We start from the raw sequence: 20119 nt of genomic DNA on the forward strand, positions 1-20119 counted from the left end.
TTTTACTTTCAAATTCTTAGATTCTGAATTGCCTATTTTCAGTCACATCTTCTATATTTCTCCTTTCTTTTTGCCCTTCTGAATTTTGATTTTAATTTGCAGTTCATTAAATCTCAAGATCATAGGTTTAGAGCTGGAAAGGGACCTTGGAGTACAGATCCTTCATTTTACAGAGAGAACAGATGCAGAGAGATTAAGTAACTTGCCTGTTTCTTGCATATATTCTCAGCCTTTCTGATCTGCTTAATCTGAGACTTTCATTGACAGCAACTTCAAGTGTGTTTTTACTAGTATCCTAGAGCACTTTACTTCTTGACTTTCTAATATATTCTTTCTGATAAACTGAACCCTAGAAAAATCACATCATTACTATTACCCTACTTTACTTCTCATATTGTGGAACATTTGGGGAAAAAGTCATGTAACAGCACCAAATTAATTTGTCTATATAAATTTGTGCTCACAGTGTTCATTATACATTATTCTACATCCTGAACTCTGATTGAGGCAAACCATTCATTTGATATTCTTCACATATAAAATTCTCTCTTCTCCCTTACTCTTTTCAACTCCTGGGAAATAAGTCTTAATGTCTACCATTTAAACTCTTGTTTTATTCAGAAGTTTCAAGTAACATCATCTTCATTTTTTTTCTATAGGCCTTTCTTGATCTACGCACTGTCATTGCCCACTCCACTCTACCCCATATTCATCTTGTATATGTATTTCTCTGCATATTGCCTCCTTTTATAGAATGTAAACTTTAAGGGGAGGTTCCTAGTAGGTGTTTAATAACAGGTGCTGGTTGGTTTATTCCATTAACTCCCTAGCTCAGTCCCTCAAACAGTCACTCATACTTATCTTACTTTGAGCTTGTGATTGTGGCTATTGCTTAGATAAGAGTGGTCCTATTTTAATTTCTTATTTCATGTGGAAATTTCTCTCTTCATTTCTCCATTTCTTTTTTCTCAGAGTTTCTAAAACTCATCATGATATAGAATTTAGTTAAAAGATTTGGAATCAGCTCTTCCATAATTGCTGTATAGTTTTACTATCTCAGGTGCTCTTTTGTTTCTATAAAGTAAGTATTAAAACACCATCCTGGATTGTTTAAAGGTTCAAATAAATTATACAATAAAATTATCATCTATCAGTTAGCCATTACTTATTAAACATTTATGATATGTCTGACTGGCGCTGTGCTTGTTATGGGGGTAGAAACAACAAAAGAGTTCATTCTTTCCATGAGTCTGCATTCTGGCAGCTACAGATTTAAGATGAGGTCACTTAGAAGTCATGTAATTCTGCCCCATCATTTTATAGATAAAACTGGTGTCTAGAGAAGTTATGACTTGCCTAAAGTGATTTAGTAATTTCATAACCTGGGATTGAAACTCTGGTCCTCTAAATCCAGTATTCTTCCCTGGGAAATAAATACTTCATATCCATAAAATTTCATGCAAATGGAAATTTTTGTTGTCCTAAAACTGTTCTCTCACCTTCTTGCAGCATGGTGATAGTCCTTTATCCTCTGCCTTTATCTTTGCCTTGCCTTGGTTCTTTTGATCCCTATTCTGGTATTGGTTTTTTTTTTTTTAATTTCAGCAGCTGCAACAAATTCCATATTAAAAAAGCTATGGTTCCTGATGCTTTAAGGGTTGCTTCTTTCTCTATTTCTCCATTCAGTCCTTCTCTCAAAGATCACTGATTACTTTTCATCTCCAAACTCAGTGACTTTTTCAGTTTTTGCCTCCTTTTATCTTTCTGCCCCAGCAGACTCCGTTGACTTAGTCCTTTTTTTCCATCCTCTTGGTCATCTTACTATATCTCTAATGGCCCATTCGATAATATCTCTTTCCACCTCCAGATGAAGGCATGTTATCCCAGCCCTTGGTGTTCTGATCTTTTTTTTCATTCAAACTTATCTTTGCCTGGTTCATCTCTTTTCATTGCTTCCACTTCTCATTTCATTACAGCTGATTCTAAATCTATTTTTCCTACACTGACTTTTATCAGCATTTAGATCATTTATTTCCAGCTGTCTGTTGGATCTCTTCACCAAAATTCTCCTACCAGAATCTTAAGCTCAACATATTCAAAGTTAATTTTTTCTCCATATTAGCTATTTTCCCTTGACTTAATTATTTTTGTAAATGTTATCACTATCTTCTCATTTATTTATATTTAAAAGCTTGAAATTAAAACTCCTTTCCTTTTTGCCAATATTAATCATTAGATCCTGTCAGTTTTATTTTCTCAAGTGTTTCTTACATCTCTGACCTTACCTTTATGTTCTCCCTGTCACTATCATATTTTTCATTGCTTTGATTTTTGAGGTACATTTTAGTTCTCTTCAAGCCTCCCAATATTTTCTCCCTCAGACCAACTTAGACACTATTTTTAAAAGCCCTAGTTTTGGTCATATCACTTGCCATTCCATATAGAATGAAGTCTAAAATTTCTTATTTCTTTGAGGTTGAGGCTTTTTTTTTATCTGCCTGTAACCAGGTTTTCTAGGTCATTATCTCTTACCATTGCCCTCCATGCGTCCTATTCTTTAGTTGAGTTTGACTGTTTGTGCTTCAAACTTACAATCTCTATTTTCTTGCTTCCTTTACTCTGTGTCATTTTCACTATTTGGAAGGACTTAATTTTATTTGTCCTTTCATGTTTATTAGCTCAGATGCTTGTAAATTCTCTTTTTCCTGGCTGAAAGTATTCTCTTTCCAGTGAACTAGTGCAATATTGTGTACTTTTGCTAGAGCACTTTTCAAGTGGCATTATAATTTTCATATCCACATATTCTCTCTTTCTGGATTGTAAACACCTTTGGCAACTTGAACTTTTGTCTTGTTTTGTGTTTATATTTTAAGTACTTTTAAAAATTGAGATTTGTTGAGTTTCTATTCAGAATCATCTTTTTCTGGGATATGACTTTAATATCTCCTGAACTTGATAAAAATTGCCAAAAATAAGTCTATAAGAACCCATTTTGTCCAATTAACTTAATTAGGAGTTCATTCTCTAGGAGAAATTGAAATAATTGTTCATTTTTGCTATAAGAGATTCTTTACGTTGTGTATGACCTCATAAATCCTTCGATTGCTTTTAAAGTATTAAGTCCTGAGGAAATGGGAATACTGTTTCTCCTAAAGGCTTCTAAAATCGTTTAAATTTTGCTTTAGAATCTATTTTTATTTATTTGAATGTGAGTATTTATGCTCTGGAAATCCTTAGTTTTCAAGATAAATCTAAGATGCTTATCTGAATTGGGAGAAGTTTGAAAATTCTTCTGTTCCTCTGTCTGTACCTATTCAATTTCTAATACTATCTTTCTAATCCGTAAGTTAGTAATTTCTGTTATTAGCTTTCAGTAAGTAAAATAATAAATTTTCAATAAGTAAAATATTTTAGAAGAGTAGTAAGAATTTTGTCTTTGACTTGACTTTTTGAATTGCAGCAAAACACTCAGCACCTTTCTAAGACTATAAGGCATAGATGTATTCTCTGACTTCAGGGAAAGAGAATAATACTTCCTTTGTTCCCTCTATCAACAAAATATCACAGGTCTTGCTCCTTACCCACACTCACAAATTGCATTCGTTTGTGGGAGCTTAAGAGATGAGAGGATACACATATATTTTTCAGGTATTTTAAAATCAGTTTTTGATTCAGTCTTGGATAGCATGAAGAACAATGGTAGGAGAGAGACTAATTGAAGATTTGTCTTTAGCTGAATACAATCTACTAGGTCATGTATCTTTTTTTTAGCCAGTTAAAGTCAAATATAGCAAAGCACTGCTAACTCAGATTTCACTAGTTTGGAATTTGTTCTTATAACCTAGAAGAATACAATTGCATGAAGAATGTTTACTGTCTAAAAGAAATAGTTTTCAGATACTTGAAAAACTTAGTTGCCATGGAAGTAGACCAAACTGCTGGAACTTTAAAATATGCTATTAAAACTTTTTTTTTCAGTTCTTTAAAGTTATTTGCTAAAGACTCTTGGTAAATTATACTTAATGAGTTACAGTTTTAAATACATATCTCTGTGTGTATATATATATATATATGTATATGTATATGTACATATATATTTTTCTATAATGAAAATAAAACTGCATCTTTTTTAATTTCTGCAGTGAAAAAAGATCTTACTGGTTTATTTGTTCAAACTTCATTTATACTTGTTCCCTTGTTCCAGTCCTTACTTTTCCAAGAAATTAGTAAGTTTATTATAAATTATGTAACAGTAACCTACTGATCTAATGGTATGTTCTCTTTGAAAACAAATTTTGGACTTTAAATACATGTATTAGACTTTATTATCAGCTTATGTTCTTATGGGTAAAAAATTGGAAGTTGAAAGTTGATAAGGGCTCTGTAGATATCTTCTGGCTAAATTATACTTTCCTTTGATCACTTCCTTTCAAGTTTCATTAAAAAATTGGGAAGGGGGGATAGGGTTGGAATTTTAATATTGATGGTTTTTACTCAATTATGTTTTTTACAATGGTTGTTATACACTTTGCCCTGATTACCATTGCTTTTTCTAAAGTCTTACTGCCTTTTTCTTTAGAAACAGAATTCTTACGGCACAAGGTCATTTCATTCAGACTTATTTCATTTGTTCAGTTAGATTATGAAATAACTATTCCTTTTCAGCTCAAAACAATTCCAAATTGGCGAGCAGAGCCAGGAGTTGGGTCTAAAAGGTGAACTGAGAGCATTATAACACCAAGTATATGTTGGTTGTTGCTGTTCCTTAAGTACAGGATAATTAGAAGTAAGCATTCAATAATTCTTATTGATTGTTAGTTTATTAGGAGCACAGGCTTTTAGCCATTCACAGGTAAGAAATCTTTTAAATAACAATGGAGGGACTGTTGTTACATGTCAGATTTATTTATCCTCTTTTTGTTCTTTCCCCAAATCCATCTCCCATAATGGAATAGTAACTAGTTGGCTAAAAAACAAGAGCATCAAAAATATCTTCATATCCAGCACTAAATCTCAAGTTCTTCATAGGGTTTTCTTTCTTACAGAAAGCATAACTTGCCCTATACCAATAATAAATCCTTCAATTCCCTTATTTCTTGTCACATATCTCTGTGACTTACTCTTAATATGTGCTTGTAGGACCTTTTACACATTTTTTTTCCTTTTCTACTTCCCATAATAAGAGTTTTCTCTTGTGTATCTTTATCATCTATTAGTTGAACACGTCTCCCAGTTTTATTTTCTGTGTTGTAGTCATTAGCAGTAACTTCTCTTTGACACTGTTCTGAATGCCAAATGGTCACCCTGTCTTTTAGTATGCACCTTGATTCTATACCTAACATCTATATCTACCCACCCAAGCAGTTTTCTTTCTTAGCCTAAATGTTAGAGAAGTGAACTTTTATCAATGCCTTTTCAGAAAGTCTTGACTAATTTTATGCTTAGTTTTGGTCAGACTCTTAACAGGGAGGGACTGAAACTTGCAAATTGATATTGCTTCTTATGTTGGTAATGACTTAAAGAGGAAGGACAAATTCAATCTCTTAGGTTATTACCAATGTTTTAGACAATTCTCATTAGTTTTATTATGGTCTCCTCTTTGAAAGCCATCCTTTTGTCTTTGACATTAGGATTAATTGTAGTGGAGCTCCCCTTTGACTTTATATGAGAATAAACTTTTACTGTCCCTCTAAGATAAATTCATTCTTGTTTTCATATCTGTCTTTGAATTTTAATATTAGTTTTCTATTCTGCTGTACAATTTGAAAATAAACACTCAACTTTGAGACTAAGTTGATTTTCATATACTTTATTATGGACTCTATTATATCAAAAGTATATTATTAGCCTCAAGTCAGGTCATTTCTTAATAGTGGCCAAAGAATTTATCATTTGTGGTGGTAACATTTTTGGAGATTAAGGCACTAAAGAAATTATGGAGAAAAGCAGCTTCTTTTTGTCCTGAGAATAAGCCATTACAAACTCAAATGATCAGAGATTGTAATTTCTTAATAAGAGTTTTTTTCTTAAATCTATATTCAGCTCTCTATTTCAGTGCTTCTCCCCTACCAGAGGTGCAAGGAATGATCCTAGAACCACAGATACAGCCAAGACCACGGAGAGCTTTTGACGTCAGGGGTCCACTTTCTCCACTGAACCATTGGAGGCAGAATATCCAGCTTCTGGAGAGAGTGGGAAAGAATAATAAACAAGTGGGTGCTTTCCATTATTTACTTGGGTTTCTTTATAGATCTGAGTGTTCTTCCATTTAGTTATACCAGTGATTTCACTGGGTTCATGCAAGAACCAAGTCATGTTGCAGTTGATTTTTCAAAGATATTAGCTATTTATCTGGTTCCTATTCCCAAAAAAGGAACTAGAATTAATTTTGTTTTCCCCTCACCTTCTCCCATTTATGAAAGTATTGAGTGATGGGGACATGAATGAATGGTGAATGCTGTAGAAGCTTATAGACATTTCAAGATAGAAGCAAAGGTTGTTTTAACAGTTAATTTTGTTTTGTATTGGTGGGCATTTTGATGCTCTGATATGTCCCAATGGCTCAAAAAGTTTATGTTTGACTTTTGAGCAGTCTGGATATCTGAATGCTTGTATTCTGTGCAACAAGATGTCCAGATATTATTCTGTCCTGCAAGTTAGAGCTACAAGATTGAAATTTTTACCAAATTGGTTTACACCCTACCCAAAGTTGAGAATTTAATGCAAGTAAATTCTTTAGAAGATACTTTAAATAATATCACTAAGCTTTACTATAGGCTTCATTCTGTAATATAAATGCAAATAATTTAAACAGCAGGATATAATATCTATTGAAGCTGATTTTAAATATACTGAAAGGTAGTTGTCCTTATCCTGGAAAAATGTTATTTATGTCAAAAGAACTTTGACTTAGATTTTTCTTAGTTTTAGAAGTTCTTGTCATCTGTGCTGGGTAGTCATTTGAACAAAGTGCCTTTGGCCAGTTTACTTTTCTCCATGGTAGACTCCTACCGTGACTTCAGGTATCTTGATAATGGGTTAATGGGAGACTGGTTTATTTCTTCTCTAATTGACCAGATTTCTTTCAACTGGTAAACATCATACTTCAGCAAAAGGAATTTCTCTAGCAGAGTCTTCATGGATGATGTCTGTCACATATGCCAACACCAGCAGTTTGGAAGGCAGTGGTGAATGGACCAGTATAAGATATCTAGAAGACACAAGGATGAGAAAATCACCTGTTCTTTCCATTAAAAACTTTAAAATTTGCTTTCTGGCTTTATATGATGACCTGTTGGTACTGGAAATGGAAAGGCTTTACATAATGAACAAAGCATTTCAGATTGGAATTAATGTTTACATGACCATGAAAATAATTCTTACCATTCAGAAGACTGAGCTGCAGGAAGTTCCAAATACTATTCTCTTTAAAAACAGTTCTAGAGAAGTCTCTGCACCTGTTTACTTTAGCAGTGAAACAGACGGAGCACATTTTTCTGCAGTTGTATATTTAGGGAATCTAAAATGGATGGCCAAACTGAGATATTCTTAACACAAATGATTCCCTGCCCCATGTTTTAAAGGAATTAGGAAGATAAAGGAGGAAATTTAATTTTCTAGCTAAACTTGACTTGTACTTTTAATTTGGGAAGTATTATGATCTGAAATCCTATTTTCTAATCTTGGGCTTTACCTACCATCACATGTATCAAATCTATCTACAAAAACTCCAGTTTAGTAGTAGAAGAGGCTACAATGTGAGTAAATACTTAGTTTGGTCTGTCTTCTTCAGCGTATACCTTGTTTAACTGGAGATATTGTGCTGCAAGAAGGTATACCTAAAGGAGAATGCACAGTACAATTTCAGTAAGCTCATGGGCAACTTTTTAAAAAATATGTGATGGAAATTTATAAAATGTTACTCTAAATTTAATAATTAGGGGAAGTGCTTATTTGGATATTGATATATAACTGACATATTTGTTGAAAGCACATTTCAGTAGACATAGCAAGCAGCTTTGCACATTTTTGAAATTGCAAGTATATAGTTTCAGATTTGTTAACATTAAAATGGAAGATTTTGCTGCTGGTTTACACTCTCTCCCCTCCCCACCCCGTTTTTCCCTTGCCCCAAATTATCAGATTCCTCTAAATTTAATTTGTATTATAAAGAGATTATTATCCTTATAATTCCTTAATAGAGGAATATATGTAAAAGATACTTACTTAGCCTTGAAGAAAACTATCTCAGAAGGGGATTTGAATTCTCATAAAGTATACTATTTCAGTTCCTATTTTTTTCTCGTAAATGTATTACTAAAATGATTTGATATGATACTCAAGAATTTTATAGAAATAAAAATTTTAAAGTTAAGATAAAAATAATTTTCTTGAAAATCAAGTTAAGCTTCATAAGTCATGACACACAAAACCAACTTTAAATTTCAGACTTAATATAATGTTTTTATTGTTGGTTGGTTGTTGCTGTTTTGAAGATGAAAAGTAATTTAGTCTCTTTAAATTTCCATGCATTAAGTCTAAGTAATCCCTTAAAGTTTATATTTTAAAAAGTGCTTGACTCTATAGATAGTGCTTATAAAAGATTTTTTAAAAAATTAAACTTGTATTCTTACATGAATTTATTTAAATTCTATTTTGTTTACCTAAACTCAACATTTTCTTGACAAATTTTTAAATATCTGGTGTCAATAAGACTATAGATTGTTTATAGCACTATATTTTCCAGTGGTCATCAAGACAAAACTGGTATTTTTCTCAGTTTGGTTAATATTTTTGAATATTTGTATATATGATTATTTTATGTAAATAAATGTTTTTTTCATGAAAAATGTGATTTTTATAAGTGACTTATTTGTATTTCAGGAATAGACCTTGAAAATGAAAGTTTAAAAATAAATTTTGTATTTTCTCCAGACATTTCTAAATATGACATACTATTTAATTGATTTTTGTTCATTTGGAGGGAGATTCTATTTTTTTTAAAGTGAAATGGATTTAAATGAAAACTGTTTTTTGCAAATTAGTATGTGAAATAACTGATTTATTTAGTCTGCCTACATTTTTCTAATAGCTTAATCTTTGCTGTTTGTCTCCAGAAGCATATATTTTGAAAACTTTTTTAAATCAGAAAATGAGATTCATTTTGATACATAGCAAGTAAATACTCCAAAATATTTTAGCCTTTTATAAGTTAAAAAAAAAAATCTGGCAATCTGTGAATGATGTAGAATTTAAATTTCTCTGAATCTCTGTAGTATGAGCTAATTTGAGCGACTTACTTAAAAGCTGGACAGATTAAAACATTAAAAAAAAATCCTGACATTTGAAGATGATAGATCTTATCAGGCTTGGTCCCAATTGAAAAAATTATTGGAGGGGAGAGATTTATGTTTTCAACTCTGCCTCAGATATGGGAAGAGAACTCTCACTATTTAACCCTTGCTGTTAGTACCAGTTCCAAAGTCTTGACTTGTTTCAAATGAAATAACATTTGAATAAAGGGCTTTGCAAATCTTAAAGCACTATATTAATGTTTGTTTTTATCATCATCATCATCATTATTGTTAGGAGTACACTCTAGTGAAAGATATCATGGAGAAGGAGAACATTTAGAGTTGAATAAGAGTGAGGTCTTTTGGGAGACATCAATTTAATTGCATCAAATGGAAGAATTTACCTTTTTCTGTGCAGAGTCTGCTAAAAAGAAGCACATGGATTTATCTCTGGGATATGAAGAAGAATTTCATCAGAAATGGACTATGCAGATTCAGGATAAGATTGAGTTTTAGGCAGGAAATTTCAAGTTAAATAAACACTTTGCTGGGGCCCAAAACAAATTAGTTTGGCCTGAAATGAAATAATGGTTTTGTGAACAACATAAGAACTTAGAAATATATATATATATATATATATATATATATATATATATATATATATATATATATATATATATAATATATGCATATATAAATATGACCCGAAATAATACTATTGAATGTTTTCAGGCTCATTGCTGTTGGTGCCCCTCCTTCTGGTAAGTGTGTTGGTAGAAGCTAGTAAAGTTGCTATAGATTGATCACATTTTTGGAATCAGACTTCAAAGAGCTCTTGATAAGACTGAGCTCTTGTAGCATCTACATTTTACCAAAAGCATGGTAAGTTTTTGCTTATTATTAAGGGGAAACATGCCAGCTTAAATTTTGAATCCATTTTTAAAACCAAATATAGCAATAATCTTGATTATGCCCTTAAAATCAATTTTATTATGATTATGGAAGCATTAAAACTTACCTTTGGGCAGAAGCAGTTGGCATGACCTAATAACTGTTAATATATATTGTCAATTATTAAAAGGAAAAAATTCTTTGGTTAGCCTAATATGCATTTAATTTATTGGCATTTGAAAAATCCTTCATTTCTTTTCAATATTAATCATAGAAGGGGCAGCTTGGTGACACAGTGAATAGAGCAGCAGTTGAATTCCCACATCAGCTACTTACTAGCTGTGTGATTATGGGCAAACTGTACCACTATTTGCCTCAAAAAAATAAAAACCCACTTAATAAAAAATGCAATACTAAATTGAACTGGTGGCCATTTTGTTCAGTGAATGATAGATGGATGAATTATTCTAAATTGAACCTTATGTAATAGCAAGGTTGGCTTAATTTTGTGTCCTCAAGGCATAGTCTTGGACATATATGCCTATAACACATTTTAACATTATTAAGTCCATTAATAGTGCATTTTTTTCCCTTTTCCTAAAGTCCTTCCCAACCCCCACCAAATTGGGGAAAATTCTATACTTTAAAAAACATTCTAAAATTGAAGCCAAATTGATATTTGTATATTCTCACAAAAGGAAAACTAATGCCTATCATGACGATAAAGTAATGTGAGAGATTTATTTTCCTTACAAAATTAATCTCATTGTATAACACTATATATACAGAATAAACCTATCAAATACAGTTAAAGGGTTTTTTATCTTTTTTTTTTAAAGGCAAAATGATAGAATAAGGGAAATGCCTTTTTTTTTTGGTCTAGGCCTATGAGTTTTTTGAAGTGGAGGGTTCTTATTGTGAGAACTACCTGTGCTGATGAACAGCTTATTTATTATTCATAACCATTATGGCCCAAAAGCAGTACTTAAACTCTTAGTTTTCCTAACTCTATCTACTGTGCCATGCTGCCAAAATTTTAAGGTGTTAAATTATGATTTCTTTGTTTTCTTCTCTGCTTAGACAAAAGCTTCATTTACAAGGTGCGGTTTTCACAGTTAACTATGGGAAAAATATCATTGTGGAATGATTTTAATTTTTAAAATTAGACACTTAGATGTCTAATAAATATCTTTAAAAAATACCTTTACATTCAAGATCCTTGTGAGGAAATCATTTATAATAAAAAGACAGAAAACTCTTTCAAAAGACAAATGAAGTTTTCAGAATGCTTTTTAGGAATTCTATTCAAAAGTATCCCTGAAAGAGGTAGGTAAGGAAAAGGCAGCCAAGTATTAAAAATGATTTGAAATAATTGATTTTTTAAAAATAAAAATTGTCCTTCCATTTTGATTTTTTTTTTAAAGTTTGCAACTTGTTTGATCTAATTAATTTACCTAATTAAACAAGTCAACTTTTGGTCATTGACTCTAATGGATGGAAGAAGATAAGTAAACGACTGGAAAACGATTATGTATTTTTTGGAATGCGTTCTTAGATCTCGTACACAGATACTAATACTGTATCTTTATACTTCAACCAGACTGTCCCAGTGAAGTTAGTCGTTTGAGGAATACCTGGTGTTATTGACAGTAATTCATCTGTAGTGTAATAAGAATTGACTATTACTAAAAACTTTTAATAAGAGAAGATATATTCATGTTCATTTTTCTTTTATTAATTAATATTGAATATTCATTGACCACATGGCTCAGAAAGTTGTTACTGTTTGAATTTGAGTAGATATTTCTATTTGTTATTAGGTCTATAGTAGAATATATAAAACATAATTACTTAATCCAGTGATCTTGCTTTGTTCTGAGAAGTTCATGCTGCTTTTTACAGTTATTTATTTTCATATTGAAGAACAAATATTTTCATATTTGTATGGGTAAAACTGAAACATTCATTTCTTGAACTATATTAAATGATAAAGATTTCTGAATGGATCATTTGGTCAATATTTTATATTTAAACTGATTTCTTGAAGAATTCAATTAGGTTAAAGGACTTTTTTCCTATAGCTTTACACATATTGTTTAATTTCCAGAATTGAGGGGATACTAATCTGAAAAGTGAATTACTCTTTGATTTTTTAAGATTCTTTAGCTAGTGCACCTCACTTGGTAGTGAGGTAGCAGAGGCAGTGGAGAGAGGGTTGAACTTGGATTCAGGAAGATCTAAGTCCTAGTCCTGTTTCAAATGCTTACTAGCTGTGTGACCCTGGGAAAGGCAACCTCTTTTTCCTCATCTCTAAAATGGGAGATCATGATAGTCCCCCATCATAGGTTTGTTGGAACAATTAAATAGGATTACCCATGAAAGCTTGCAAATCTTAAAGTGCTATAGAAATGCCAACCTAGTTGAGTATTAAATTAATGGAAAGTTAACTGAAAAGTGAATTTTCATAAATTGAATCATTTTGCCACTGATTTATATGATCATTTTAGAGAACACGTTTTTGTTTCTGAGTGAATTTTGGTTGTCAGGGATATCCAGTATTTTAGTTTTAAATTTCAGTTTATCATATCACACCAACATCTAATCTATTATTTAATTTTCTGTAAACTTTACTGAAAGGATTTTTAATTCAGGAGCTATAAATTAAAAATACATATTTTGATAGCTGTACCTCATTCATGATTGTTTTCCTTTTTAATCTGAAGTATTTTATTTTATACAATTAAAACCATTCTGAGCATGGGTTCATAGATTTCACAGGACTTTCAGAGAGAGCCAAGATCCAGAAAAAGCTAGGAACCTCCAGTTTTTTGAAATGTATTTGAGTCATTTGTGAGTTCTTACTCTTTATCAATTCTGTCTCATCATATCTATTGTATATTAATGTTTTTCATCATTTAATTTGAAAGTGACTTGAATGTTATATTCAATTTACCTAAGGTTGTAATGTATATTCTGCAGCAGTGGTGTCAAACATGGCCCTCGTGACAAGCAACACTGGAGTACATCTTCAATCAGATTAAAATAAAATTGGGAGTTACTTAAAAAAGACAATAAAATGTAGATAATGTTACATTTAAAAAATAAGTCAATATTTGATCCTTACATACAGATTAGTAATCCAGCGTTCTTTCTCAGAGTGACATGATTACTTTACAATATCCATGACTAAGTATTCATGCAGCTTTTGCTTGAATAGCTGTAGGAAGGATCAGCTCTCTAGTTAATTAGAGTCCACTATCTTTAAATATTGAATCATTCAGTGGTAGTTCAACACACTTTTCCTTGTTTCTGTAATCCTATTTTACAACTGAAGATACTAAAGCCTTAGGGTGTATGGAGATTAAATTATGTGACCAATAGAGCTGAAAACTGGAACCCAGGACACCTGATTTGAAAGCAACTTATTTTCTTTTGAGCCAAAATCTTACCTCTATCTTCAGTTAATTGATTATATTTACATGCTCTGGGGAAACAACAAATAACAATTCCTCTAAGATGGAAGCTATCTTTAAATATTTGAAGGTTTATTACATTTCTCCCTAATGCTTCTGTTTTGTAGACAAAATACCCTTCAAAAGTAAGTTCCTAGTCTGTTGAACTAAGAATCAGGGAAACCTTGGGTTCAAATGTCATCTCATATACTAGTAGGGTGATCTTGGGCAAATTATTTAATTACAACCTCAGTTTATTCATCTTTAAAAGGGGTTGTTAGTTGTAAGGACCAAAGAGATAACATATTTTGTTGTCATAAACAGCGAATACTTTTGAGTGCTATTTAAATCCTAGCTATAATATGACCTTTTTTTCCAGTCTATTCACCAGCTTGGTTTTGCTTCTTTTTTTGAGCTACTTCATTTTGTAAGTGTGTCTCTTTTTTTTTTTTAAAGGTACTCAGTGAAAGAATTACAGTACTCTAGTTGCTTTCTGATTAAGGGACCATAACCTTTATTCTGAGTAAAATATTTCTATTAAGTCAACCTAAGATTCCATTGACTTTTTAAGGCAGTTAATGGCAATACTCACAGTGTTGACTCATATTGAACTTAGAATCAGCTAAAGTTTCTAGTAATTTTTCCCTGTGTATAGTTATTTAGTGACCTCTCTTATATTTGTATGGTTGAGGTTTTTCCCTTTTAACCTGTTGAGGTATTTCTGCATTCTGATTTTATTCTCCACAGTCTATGAACTGTTCTTCTAGCTTTGTCTCCTCTTAATGATTTGATAAGCATGCTATTTCTCTTTTCCAAGTCATTGATAAACCATGTAAAATTTCATTTAGAGAAATATATGTAGTGATATATATATATATATATATATATATATATTTAAAATTCATGAAAGTTATTTTTAATTCATATAAAGAATAGGTGTTATACCTATGTCTACATTTGGATAGGAGAGAAAATTTCACTGGAAAATAATTTTAGGACATTTAACTATGTAGAAAATAATTTTATTGCTAATTATTTTTAAACCATGAATAATTAAGCTAGAAGAGATGTATGTGTTCAAGTTTATCAAATTTATCTTGATTCATTTCACTTATATTTTATATAAACTTCACTTCTCTATTTTGTAAATCATTTATTCTCAACTAGACTATCAAATTCAGGCAGAAGATATAACAAATTTGTAAGGAATAAATTATATTAAGAATCTTTACTCAACAAAATGCTAATTAGAGAGGGGTCAACATTTTTTCACTGAGAATGCTAGATAAGATACTTTCAAAAACTCACTTCTATTTGAAAATTAGGGATTTTTATTAATTTCAGGGGCTTTGAAAGCCTTCTAAGAGACCATTCTCTTAAGTGTTACACATGCATGCTAGAAATAACTGCATAGTGAACTTGAGTCAAGAAGGTGAGAAATATTGTACTTTTTTGGATGAGAGTAATATTTATAATTTAATAATAAACAATTAAGTAGAGGGTCCTAAAATGGTAAATTGTAGCTCTTTTTACCAAATTTTTAAAAAGTAACATTCAACTTAAATTGTGCTTTAGGCAATAGAGAAATAATTTATTTTAGAATGTAGACATAAGTAGTAGGAATGTTTGACATTAAGAATAGATGTCTTTCTAATGTGTTCATCTTTATTTAACATTAGCAGAATGGTAAAAATAATTTCATCTTAATGATAAAGTATCAGATAAAATTCAGAATAAGAGACCTCTATAGAACCTCAGATGACTTTAACCTAATGTCTCTTTTACAGACTTGGAAGTTTATGACTTGCTCAGAGTCCTTAAATCAGTCATTACAGACCTGGGACTTTGTAGCTTGTGTTAAATCCTGGAATTTATAAATATTTAAAGTGTAACAGGAACTGAGAGGAAAGTATAGAAATCTTGACATCTATTCTTTTTCTCTATGCTCACATTTCTATATATTTCTGCTAAATATTTTATGTAGTGATGGTATATGCATTTTTAAAATCCCAGTGGTTGTTGTACTTACTATCAAGTGGCATATCAGGATAGACACTTTTTTGGGGGGAATGACACCCTCTTTTGAAACTCATTCAGCAGTGAAGCTAATAATGCTAAACTTCCCTGATAACTACTTAAAAAATTTTTTTGTATATTAAATGATACTTTTGTGGTAACGGCTTAATTTAATACCCCAAAGTAATCTCTTCATTTTTAAACTTTTGAGTTAGTCACATCATTTATCAAGCTCATGATATTTTCAAATTGCAAGAACATAGCATGCTTGTCTATCATCTTGCACAGACTTTATCACCAACTTTTAGAAAATCTTAGTACAGTATAACAATTTTAATGTACCTTCATGTGGTTAAAAATTATATATTCCCCAACAGAGTCATCTAGTCCAGCACCACCTGAAACATTTATGAAGATGAGTATTAGAACTCTCTGAATTATTGATTGTAATTTTTCATGGTTGCTGTTGCAAGTGTAGAATTGAATTAAAGTATCAGTAGCTACAGAAAAAATACAGTGTTGCTAGTATGAGAAGTGAAGCATTCACAAGTTAACTTGATGTAAACAACGGGAATAATTGTTAAATTATTGGTTCTAAAGGGATTTAGATGAAAAAGAATGATTCTTTGTACATTTTCATTATTCCTTTATTACATATGAGGAGACTGAGGCTTAGGTAATAAATAATTTGCCTAGTTATACCACTAATTGAGGCACTAGAATCCAGTTCTTCCTATCTCCAAGTCCATCACTCTTATCAGTTTTGTCATTATTGCCTCTATAAAAATATAAAATGCTCTGCAAACTTGATAAATGCCTGGATCCCCCCACCCCCACCCCCAGTACTAAGTATCAGGTGACACTCAAGAGATAATTCAGGGTCTGTTTCTTCATGAATCTTCAGTTTAGTAGCAGGATAAAGCCTTGGAACCATTTACATAAATCTACATTGTAGTTAAGTATATGAAAGAAATTCACTAAGTGTATGAGAGACAACATTAATATTGAATGCACAATAAAAGCTAAATTGATTGAAATTCTATAGTTAGTTTGATTCTACCTTCATGTCCTCATTTCCAAAATTTAATGACTTCCATTTGACAAGTTTATAACGTGAATGTTTTAAAATAAGCAATTTAAAAGTTCAGTGGCAGTTTAAAATTGTGTACTCTACTATTTACACTGATAAAGTTCACAATAATAACCGCCTTTTAGAAACCTATTTTCTCTCACCACTAATATAACTTGGCACATACTTTGTGTTAAATTTAGTAAGTGCCTGCTCTGTGTCAGATGTTGTATTAAGCATTGGGATACAAGGATGAGAATTCCTCCTGTCAAGAATGTCTTCTTTGACCTGTCACTGTATATCTTGTTTTCCCTCCTGATAGAGTGTAAGCTCCTTGGGGGCAGGTGCTTTGCCATTTTTGTCTTTGTATTTCTCAGAGTTTAGTGAAATGCCTGTCTCTTTGGCATTTAATACCTTGTTGAATGAATGATCCTGAGGCAATTCACTATCCTAAAACTTTAAGGAATTCATATAATATGAATTGTTATTCTTGTCATTCTCCTTATCCTTAAGGAGAATGGATATTTTTTATCATTCTTTATTTGGCAGAGAAGTAACTTAAGATGTTATGAATTCATAAGTTTTGTAAATATTTTCATCTCAGATCTGAAGAGGTTTAACTGACTAACTCAAAGTAGTTATTGTTTGAGACTATATCATATTTATATTTAGTCAAGATCCATTTTCTGCCCCTTCTAAGTGATTTAGTTTTATAGCTTTCAGGTGAAGGGATACTTGGTGATGTTTTTCACCTTCTGAATATGTCTATTGGGAGTGGGGGCAGATAACTCAAAAAGACACTTGAGAAATAAGTGATTTGAATTTTTCCCTTTTCCATCTTACTGTTTCTTTTGTGAAACCACTTCTTTACATGTATCTTTCTAAGAAACTTGACTGAGCTTGAGGGAATAATAAAGATAGGAACAAGTAGCTCTCATGCTCACTTAAAAAAAGTTTCAAATGCTTTTTTCTTGCAAGCTGTTTTCATCTGGTTTTTAAGATCCTAATGCATTATTCTCAGAGCACTATGTGCCCTTGTATCTGATGCTTTCAAACCTCACAGCTTAGGAACACAAACCAACTACTGAATACCAAATCATGTTGTTTTTTTTTTTTCTTCTTGGAAGTAAGACTCATTTAAATATCAGGTTTATTTTTTGACAGGACACAAGTTATGCAAGAACAAGAGTAGTTTCGGGGGGGGGGGGGGCTTTGATTTCATCATTCATGCATGGATTTTTACTATATTTTCCAACCTGAGGTCCACAGAGGTAGTGAGGTAAATTGGGTGTGTTTCAAATCATTTACATTATGAAATGTAAATGACATTTCTACAGTGAACTGATTTTAAATTGGCCCAAGGATATGATATAAATTATATTTGCATTTGTATGTTGACCATAAGTGTAAGTTTATACCAATTTGCTTTGGTCCAATTATATGAGGGATAGATAATTTCTATGAGAAATTCAGAATATATTTTCAGTGAATGATTAATTAATATTTACAGGTATTTTCATTTAAAATATTTAAACATGATTCTATCACAGTTAAAAATTTTGTCTTAATAAACATGGTTATGTTTTCTTTTAAAAATGGAGAATGATCTTCATTTGCATGTATTGAATTAAATAATTTTCTTTTAGATTTTTATATTGAATGCTACCTAAAATCTCCCAAGGATTGCAAATAAGAACCATTATATTTTTCTTTAAGTATATAAACTATTGTAGATGGGGTTTTTTTCCTTCTTTAATTTTTGCAAGGCAATGGGGTTAAGTGACTTGCCCATGGTCATACAGCTAAGTAAGTATTAAATGTCTGAGATTGGATTGGTACTTGGGCTCTCCTAATCCAGGGCAGGTGCTCTTATCTACTGTGCCACCTTGCTGCCTCTATTCTAGATTTTTCACAGAGCTTAATTTTTTAAGAGGCCCGTGTTAAATTTTTGAACTTTTTAAATGTGAATTTGAATGAATTGTTGGAGAGAGAACCCACATCTATGAGCTCACAGATGAATCAGCAAGAATTTATTGAGCCAACTATAGGCATTGTGGTAGATAGGCCACAAAGCTTAAATATTTTTAAAATCAGACTTTACCAACTCCTCTATAGTTAAAAAAGGTACTTGATATTTCTTGCCCTTTCTGGGGCCTGTGAAAATAATGGGAGTCTTGGTATGTGCTGTTGGCCATGCTTCACCATATACATGGGAGCTTCCTAAGTCTTTACTCTCAAAGAAATATTGCTTGATAAAATTGAATTGTTATGCTTTTTAATATTAAGTGTTTATGTTTAATGTTAATAAAGACATTAAAACAATTTGTTTCATTCTGTTTTCATTCTGTTTTTGCAGCCTTCAGCTGTTGAGCTGATTTCTTTCTGAACTTCTAAACAATCCAGCAAAAGACATCAAAATACCCATATTGTATTTAATAAACTAACCACCCCATGCCCCCACCAAAAACCAAAACCAAAACACTTGTTTTTTCTAGACCATGAACTAGACATGTTCATTTGGTGGGTAATATTGACTATTAGGGATAATCATAGAAATTTTATATAGAAGCTCTATGACAAATTCCAAAACCCCTTAATGTTATCTGATTGTTGGTAAATGTGTCAGTAAAATTGAGACATGGGCTGCCCAATTCCTGGCCATCAAAACTTGGTACTTTATAATTTTGGTCAGATGACTTCTTAGAGTAGCTTTTTTGGAATGGAATGACCTTACTTAAATAAAACATGATTGGGAAAAATGCTTAATTTGTTGTCTTAAAGACAACAATTAGTAAGAGTGAACTTCGGTTTTAATTTCCAGTCAAAAGTTTTACAGTTTAAAAATAAACCATTAATTCTTCTTTAGAAAAAAAATTACCAATATCCCAATTCTTTGATGTGTAAAGTGTTATTTTTATTTACCTTTATTCAGTCATATTTGATAAGACTGAGTACTACTTGAGGAATATTTAATAGCAATGAGAATGTTTAATTTGTTATCATACATACATATTCTTTTTATGGCCTTTAGTTTAAAGTTTAAACCAGGTTATAATATTAAAAATGAACTATAAATTATTTACTATCTTTAATAACCCTTGATCTCCTCTCCCAAAAGATCTTCTCTTTCCATAATCTTGAACTATATGTGAATGGATTTAAATTATTAAATAAGTACACATTGCATAAACTTTGATACAAAATGATACTATTTCCATTCAAAGCAATTAAAATCAACAAAATTAAACTCTGAGATTCAATAGTATAACATTGAAATGAAGACTATATTAATTTCAAATAAACTTTTTTAGTGAGATTTGATTTTGAAAATGTCATTTTGTGAAGTAACTAATATTAGTTTGGCTTTAAAGCTGGACTCAATTATCCTGATCTGTTTA

The 20119-nt window shown here is 31.3% G+C and overlaps 1 protein-coding gene across 1 annotated transcript in view; it reads left to right on the forward strand.

The window, feature by feature from the left end:
• The window catches only part of LOC141492157 (TSC22 domain family protein 1-like), a 55839-nt gene extending 45911 nt beyond the window's left edge, over positions 1-9928 (forward strand). The window contains exon 3 of the mRNA XM_074192748.1: positions 6056-9928. Coding sequence (XP_074048849.1) covers positions 6056-6272 — 217 coding nt within the window. The 3' untranslated portion in view covers positions 6273-9928. The remainder of the gene's footprint in view (positions 1-6055) is intronic.
• The last annotated feature ends 10191 nt before the right edge of the window (positions 9929-20119 follow it).

Source organism: Macrotis lagotis, chromosome 6, assembly GCF_037893015.1.
Source record: "Macrotis lagotis isolate mMagLag1 chromosome 6, bilby.v1.9.chrom.fasta, whole genome shotgun sequence".
NCBI lineage: Eukaryota > Metazoa > Chordata > Mammalia > Peramelemorphia > Peramelidae > Macrotis > Macrotis lagotis.